Raw genomic sequence first — 7,594 nt, 5'->3', positions numbered from 1 at the left:
ATGATATTGGCACCATAATCTTTACTTTTATGAACACTCCCCTTCTCCACCACCCAGTGTCAGAAGATTACATGTCAGGCAGAATTCCTACTCTTTGCCTTAAGAATCTACAGATCCCAGTTCTGTGAAAAGCAAATGCCCAGGACAAGTGCCATCTTCAGAAAACCTTAAAATAAATACTAACAGCTAATGGTGCCATTGTGTAAAAACTCTCTACAACTGGATAAAAGAAAACAATGTAAATATTTTAATAAAAACAATCCCACAGCATTTATTGTCATCTGGTAATAACATAAAGGTGAGCAAAACAATATGAATAAATGCTTTGGAACTACACTTCTAACAAAGCACACCTAAAAAAACTGTATTGCCTTCTCAACAATTTCTCACTTCATTGATCATTTCTAGTTGGAGACACTTTGGAGCAGAGTAATGTTATCTCCTTTTAGCATGATCCGACCTGCAACACAAAATTAAAAAAAAAAAAAAAGCTATTAATAGCCACTCAGACTACTTTGTAACCACCTTTTAGCCTCAGAATTTCATATCATTGAGTGATTTTGAAAATGCTTTCTCTCTTGAGAAGGTATGTGACATTTTCCAATATTCATATATTGAAAGGCTGTGCATATCAGACCATGTGCACTTTTCCAACAATAACCTAATGAAAGTAGAGAAATGTTATTTTACAAAAAGTAGTTTCTGTAGACTAAGTCAACTACCCCAACATTTCCTAATGCTCCGAGTTTGTAGAAGTTGAGAAATTGGTTTTTTTAGGAAATGCAGCATATTTACTATAATCCCTTTCTTACAGTTTTTTTTTTTAACATCTTTATTGGAGTATAATTGCTTTACAATGGTGTGTTAGTTTCTGCTTTATAACAAAGTGAATCAGTTATACATATACATATGTTCCCATATCTCTTCTACAATTCTTAATATAATAGATTTCATCCTGTGGTACACAAACTTGTTTAAGTTTTACCTAACATTTTCTAAACTTATTTGAGCAGAGAATACTTTTTTCCTGAGAAATATCTATAAATATCTTCAGGAACACTGGTGTTCAGTAAAACAGTTTGAGAAATGCTAATCAACACCAACAGCAATTAAATTGTTTCACTTTCCCAGGCTTCTACAACAGGTAATATTAATCTGTTCTACAGGGTGGATATTACCATGGGAAATCAACATTTTGCAAATAATTTATAAATAACATCAATAAGGTTAGCTTGGCCTTCCTGGCAAGGCATGTTTAAATTCGAAAAATAGCCTAAGCAGGAAAAAGCAAAGCAAAACATTATACCACTCCTTAGAATCTACTTTCCACAGAGCTAGTATAGGCTCAAGAGAATCCTCAAGGACTGGAAGAAAGAGGCACCTGAAACCCACCACTGATAAAAATACTAGTGAGCTCTGAAGTGGGGTATTAAACAATTAAAGACAAAATGTCTAAATAAACCTCAGGTTAATGGAGTTTTAACAGAAATGATTCAGTAGGTCTTGATGAAGCCATGAATCCTAAAGAACGTGGGTTAAGAAATTGCCTTCACTGTTCAAATATTTTAAAATTTCTACTACGTGGCATGCACTGAGTTAGGCACTGAGCATATTAGGGAGCAAAAAAGACAGGACTCATGCACTAATGGAGCATGTGGTCCAGTGGCAGAGACATTAATAATCCCAGTAATGAATATTTTACTACAAACTCAGCACAGCACACCCTCCATCAATCCCCACCCCAAGCAAAACCAAACCAAACCCTGGCAGGAAGTGACATTTGGTCTGAGTCCCAAGAAACAGGTAACAGCATATACAAAGATTTATGATGGGACAAATGTACAGATTCCAAGAATTGAAAGAAGTGTGGGTGAAGCTCAGAATATGAAGTGCAAAGTGATACAAAATGAGCAGAGGGAGGTAAGGCCAGATCATGAAGGACCCTGAAGGATACATTAAAGATTTCCTTATCCTATGAGCAATAAGAAGCCATTGAAGGCTTTCTAGCAAAGAGATAACAAGTTCAGATTGGTGTTTTAAATTAAAGATGACAGGAGCCTGCAGAGCAAACGGGAGGGAGCTGAGGTAGTTGCAGAGAAATTCATTAGCAAACTGAATAGAACTGGTGCCATTCAGTATGGCAGGGAACACTAAAATTGCTCTAAACAGTGTGTGAGGGGTTGGAACTGAGTTTGATTTCTGATATGCTAACTTTGAGGAGCCTTTGAGACATCCAAGTAGAAATGTTGAATAGGCTCAGAGAGGTCTAGAGCTACAAATGTAAATTTGGAAGTCAACATATAAATGTAATTTAAGGTGCAGTCTTGAGTGCCTAGGAAAATAATACTGAGTGACAGGAGGACGTAGAACCAAGACTTGAGCAACTCAAACAGTTAATGGCTGGGTCCTAAAGAATGAATATATAAAAGTCTGAAAAAGGAACAACTAGTAATGAAAAGCAAAAACCTGACTATAGTATCACAGAGCCAAATGCTGCTTAGAGCGCCATAAAATGAGGACCATTAGTCTTTGGTAACCTTTGTGAGAGCTCTCTGAGTGGAGAGACAAAAGCAAAAATGGAGTGGGGTAAAGAATAAGTGGCAAAGGATGATTTCAAGAGTATACTTCTCTCCCAAATAATAACTTCTCAAATGCAAACTAAATTTAAACATGAAATGAGTTGCAATTCAATTCTGTAAGTGAATAAAAATTTCTACAATTCTTTAAGGCCATCTATAGTCTTACCCAGTTGTTTTCTTGACTTTGTTTTAGAATGAATCTCTTCTGCATCATCTAATACGAGGTTCATATACTCATCAAAACCCTAGAAAAATAAGCCAATTGACTGTCATCTTCACGTAAGATCATATCCAAACCATTCTAAATGAAAATGGCTATATATAGAGATGCTAACTTCAGAAACTCACCTCTCCACTGATCTTTTAGCTGAAACACCACCTCCCCGTCCTAAGCCTTGTGTTTTTTTTTTTGGCCATGCTGCACGGCTTGCAGGATCTCAATTCCCCGACCAGGGACTGAACCCGGGCCATGGCAGTGAAAGCTCAGAACCCTAACCACTAGGCCACCAGGAAACTCCCTAAGCCTCTTTTTAAATAAAGGAAGACGGAATGTACTTCAGATTACTTCTGGAACCCTTGGGACTTAAGATTTCATTAACTATGCCCAAGAACCATTTCCCTTATCTTTTATAACATGCTCAATATAGTGTGTGTACATATATGAATTAACTCTTCCCATGTTCCCCACAAGACACTACCACCACCAACCACTGTGCTTGTTTTCTAACTAGTAAACAGGGAAGGGGAGATTACTGATGGAATCTACACTGTCTAAAAGAAATACCAGAGTCGTAGCATAACACTTCCATCCATATCTTCCTTTTTAAAAACATTATTTAGGCTATTCTGCCATCGTGGACATCTTATTTAACTAACCCCACCCAGTTCTATTCAGGTATCACCTAACCCAGAACTAATACTCCATTAGTCCCATCTCCCCGGCCCCATTTTATTTCTTTTGACCCCCCCTTTAAGGACTAATACTGTTGTTTAAATAATTTTCTAGTAATTTTCCCTCTCTTTTATGAATTACATAATCCCTATCAAGCAGAACAATGAGACAAGGATAGTGGGTCCTGAAGAACTTTCCGTGGGTTGGGTCTTTGACTTTTTGTATATTGCTCTGCTGGCTATCTTTTGGTAAGTCTTTTTCTATAAACAAACTGCTCTGAGATAAAATATCTTGGGTACTCACAATAATACAGCCCTCTATCCGCATATTCACTTGCTCATAAAGCCACACCTGAATCCGAGATCTCTGAAATAATCAACAAAAATAGAAATGTTAAGAAATAAGTAAATAAAATCCAACCACTTTGGTCAAACAACAGACCACCATGGCTCCTAAGAAAACCTTAACAAATAAAAGCCAAGACTAGTTACTTATCAAGAAACATTCTCACTTAATAAATGCTAAATTGGAACTAAGTTAATAATTTTCCTGTGAACTTAGAACTCAATCATATTTCCACTGCTTCTAGTCTCTATACATTTAAAGTGAAAATTTGTGACAGGATAGCATTTAAAAGGGCTTCTTTCTTATCTGCTATAGCAAAATCCAGCTCCAAGACAGTTTTCTCTAGGTACTCAGTTCTCCATGTCTCACACCTAATAGGAGGGGGACCCTCAATTCCTGTGATTAAAAATTACAAGAGCTTGAAATTAATCTGTTTTTCGATTGTGTTGTCACACACTAAAGTTTGTCAGAACAACAGGAGCCACATTTTCTTTCAGAGATAACTTAAATACTCCGCCTTGTCAAGTCAAATTTTGAGTTGCTAAAAATCCTCTCAAAGGAAAGAAGGCTGCCACTAAATCCTCTGAACCTATCCTTCCTGTCTTCCTTTTTTTGTGTCTTTTCTATATATATGTGTCCCCCACCCCTCAAAGTGCTAAACACAACACTTTATGACCTAGTTTAAAGCCGACTGAATTTTTCTTCCAGTGTCTCATCCTAAAGGGAAGGGGGAAAGGTTCCAATGTTCTGGCCATACCCACTGCAACAAAAGTACCCAATTACCACTGTCATGTCAACCAATAATTACTTTTTGAAATTAGTAATTTTGGTCTTGTAGAGTAATTACGACACAATTCTTTGCATGCTTGGAGTTGGCATGGTTACACACCATTTTATCACATTAGAGCTTTCCCAGCACTCCTTCCCCTCAAATACCCTCACAATCTCCAGTTTCATCTACATTTAACTCTAGAACAATGATCAGACAGGATGAAACAAACAGCCAAATAAATTCACCTTTAACTTAAAAAGTAATTATAAAACAGTTAACAACAAACAACTTACATTTTGCAAGTATCTGAAGATGAGATTCTGCAGCAGTAGTTAAGGAAAAAATACACGCATAGCATAGACTCTGCTTCCTGGAACTGGTCAATCCTACCCCCATCTCACTTTTCTGAACGCGACGTCTGTGCCTATGCAAAGTGCCCAACTAGGCACCCATTTGGGGCTCCCTAAACACTGTAAACGAATCCCCTCCCACTCTCATTCTCCTGGAGTTTCTTCGGCGCCGACATCTTCCTCAGGCACGAGACCGATAACTCCCGCTTTCACTGAGTACTTAACTAAGGTTGTCTTCCAACGGCTCACCCCCGCCATTCTTGCATTTCCCACCGCAGGGGTCTGCCAAGCCCACCTCCCACCTGTAATTGCTTCTTCAACTACCCGCGCTTTCTCCCAGTCTCGGCCGCCCCAGGGGCTCACGGGATGAGGGGCCGGACTCCGCTCCCTCTGGCCTGCTCCGTCTGCTCCTTCGCCCCCCATTTCCTGGCCCAAACCTCCTCCTTCTCACATCCCGAGTAGGATACGATTGGCTGCACCATCACCTTCTGCACCTTCTGGCCCTGGCCCCGGTACGCCATGGTGGAAGCTCACAAAGCCCACACTATCCCGCACACTACCTCAAAAAGCAACTTCCGGAATAAAGAGGCGGAAGCGGAAGTGCATGGTGCTCGCGGGGCGACCTGGGAGGTTCCTGGGAAATACCTCTCTAGCCGCGGGCTCCGCTTATCTCGGTGCTTTGTAGCAACTGCGGCGACTGCATTTTGGAACGTGGGTTGGTCCTACAGCGCCACCTGAAGGGAGGCTGGAGGAGGAGCCTAGCGGCTTCGGTTGTGCCTCGGCTGCCGGGAGGCGGTGCACAGCGCTTGGCCATCGCGACTTCGTTTTCTGAGTCGGCTTTAAGAGCCAGATCGTCCCATTGCGTACCTCTGACTGTGAAGTAGGTCGGTTTAGTGCTTTTTCTAAGGCCTATTTCCCTTGAATTTAGGCTTGATAGCAGCATTGTGGTGGACAGGGTAGGGCCGCAAGAAGCCCAAACTCAGGGCTCCCACAGCTGACACTTTCGGCCACAGACAATCCGAATTCAAAAGCCAGATGCTCTGGTTTGCTCCAGTAACCGATTCAACTCTCATGAACTTTGTGAGGAGCTAATTGTAAGGGGGCAACAGAAGATCTATGTAGCATGAAAACCCTGAAGTCTGATTTCTGGCCTCAAATCTGGCACTGTTATAGTGTGTGACCAAGAATAAGTCATCCAGCCTTGGACTTCACTGGTGGCGCAGTGGTTGAGAATCCCCCTGCCAATGCAGGGGACACGGGTTCGAGCCCTGGCCCGGGAAGATCCCACATCCCGTGGAGCAACTAAGCCCGTGCGCCACAACTACTGAGCCTGCGCTCTAGAGCCTGCAAGCCACAACTACTGAGTCTGCGTGCTGTAACTACTGAAGCCCGCGAGCCTAGAGCCCCGGCTCTGCAACAGGAGAAGCCACCGCAGTGAGAAGCCCGCGCACCGCAATGGAGAGCAGCCCCTGCTCGCCGCAACCAGAGAAAGCCCACATACGGCAATGAAGACCCAACGCAGCCAAAAATAAAATAAATACATAAATTTATTTAAAAAAAAAGTTATTCAGCCTTGCCATGTCTTGGCTTAGTTGTTACCAAAGTGGAGATAAAAATGTTCCTTCGGGGGCTTCCCTGGTGGCGCAGGGATTTAAGACTCCCGGCTCCCAGTGCAGGTGGCACGGCTTTGATCCCTGGTCAGGGAACTAGATCCCACATGCATGCCGCAGCTAAGAGTTCGCATGCTGCAACTAAGGAGCCCGCTGGCCACAGCTAAGACCTGGCACAACCAAAAAAGAAAGATCCTTCCTCATGGAGTTAAAGATTCAATGAAGTAGTAGTATACATGTGTACACATTAAGGTCTCAATGTTTGACCTTTCCTTTTCCTGGGTAACACAGCTGGAAGGGGAGGAGTTGGAATTTGTTAGGTTATGTTGTGGGCTGGCAGAAATTTCATTTAATTGGAATACCCATTTTATAGACAAGGAAACTGAAGCTCAGAGTTGAAGGGGCCCGTCAAAGGGGACACCACTTAAGGCAAGTAGCAAAATCCTAACTTGTTTAACTGAGGTTGTTACCAAACCAAACTTAGGTCCACTCAGCGGAGGAGCAGTAAAGCCAAGCGGTTGACGCTGGTTTGTGATGAAGGAAAGTACAGTGTTTATTGTGAGGCCAAGCGAGGGGAACAGGCAGCTCACGCTCAAAAGACCCGAACTCCCCAGTGGCTTTTAGGAAAGGATTTTTAAAGACAAAGTAAGGGAGAGGCTTGCAGGTACATGATCAGCTCATGCACAATTCTCTGGGTGTTGAGGTAACCACGTGAGGTCACAGGGGTCAGCATTATCAATCCTCAGGCTCCAGGTGGTCTGGAGGCTAGTTGTTCATGGTCAAGATGCAGTAAGCTTCTTAGTTGTTTTGGTATCTGAAAAACAACTCAAGGATATGGCTCAGGATATTATCTATAGCCCTTGACTTTGTTTTATGGCTAAACTGTCATTATTTTGTCTTGCTTGACTGTTTTCCTTTGTTTCTGCATTTTCTCACTTCTCTGATTAAATTTACTCTTAGAAACTCAGGGAAGTCCTAGGAGGTTAAAGGTTTTCTATAAACAAGAGGCAGGAGATACAAGGGGGTCTGTCCCCTGGAAGGCCTTG

The 7,594-nt window shown here is 41.9% G+C and overlaps 1 protein-coding gene across 1 annotated transcript; it reads right to left on the bottom strand.

The window, feature by feature from the left end:
* Positions 1–258: 258 nt before the first annotated feature.
* SNRPE (small nuclear ribonucleoprotein polypeptide E) lies at positions 259–5,524 on the bottom strand. Its single transcript, XM_029229749.1, has 5 exons — positions 5,406–5,524; positions 4,882–4,908; positions 3,775–3,837; positions 2,746–2,824; positions 259–460 (listed from the first exon to the last, which is right to left on the bottom strand). The coding sequence occupies exons 1-5, from the start codon at positions 5,457–5,459 to the stop codon at positions 405–407; spliced, it is 279 nt and encodes a 92-aa protein (XP_029085582.1). The 5' UTR covers positions 5,460–5,524; the 3' UTR covers positions 259–404.
* Between the last annotated feature and the right edge of the window lie 2,070 nt (positions 5,525–7,594).

Source organism: Monodon monoceros, unplaced genomic scaffold (genome assembly GCF_005190385.1).
Source record: "Monodon monoceros isolate NGI ecotype Baffin Bay Population unplaced genomic scaffold, NGI_Narwhal_1 Super_Scaffold_18, whole genome shotgun sequence".
NCBI classification, from domain to species: domain Eukaryota; kingdom Metazoa; phylum Chordata; class Mammalia; order Artiodactyla; family Monodontidae; genus Monodon; species Monodon monoceros.
Note: the sequence above shows the minus strand (reverse complement) of the source record. Positions and strands in the feature narration are given on the sequence as shown.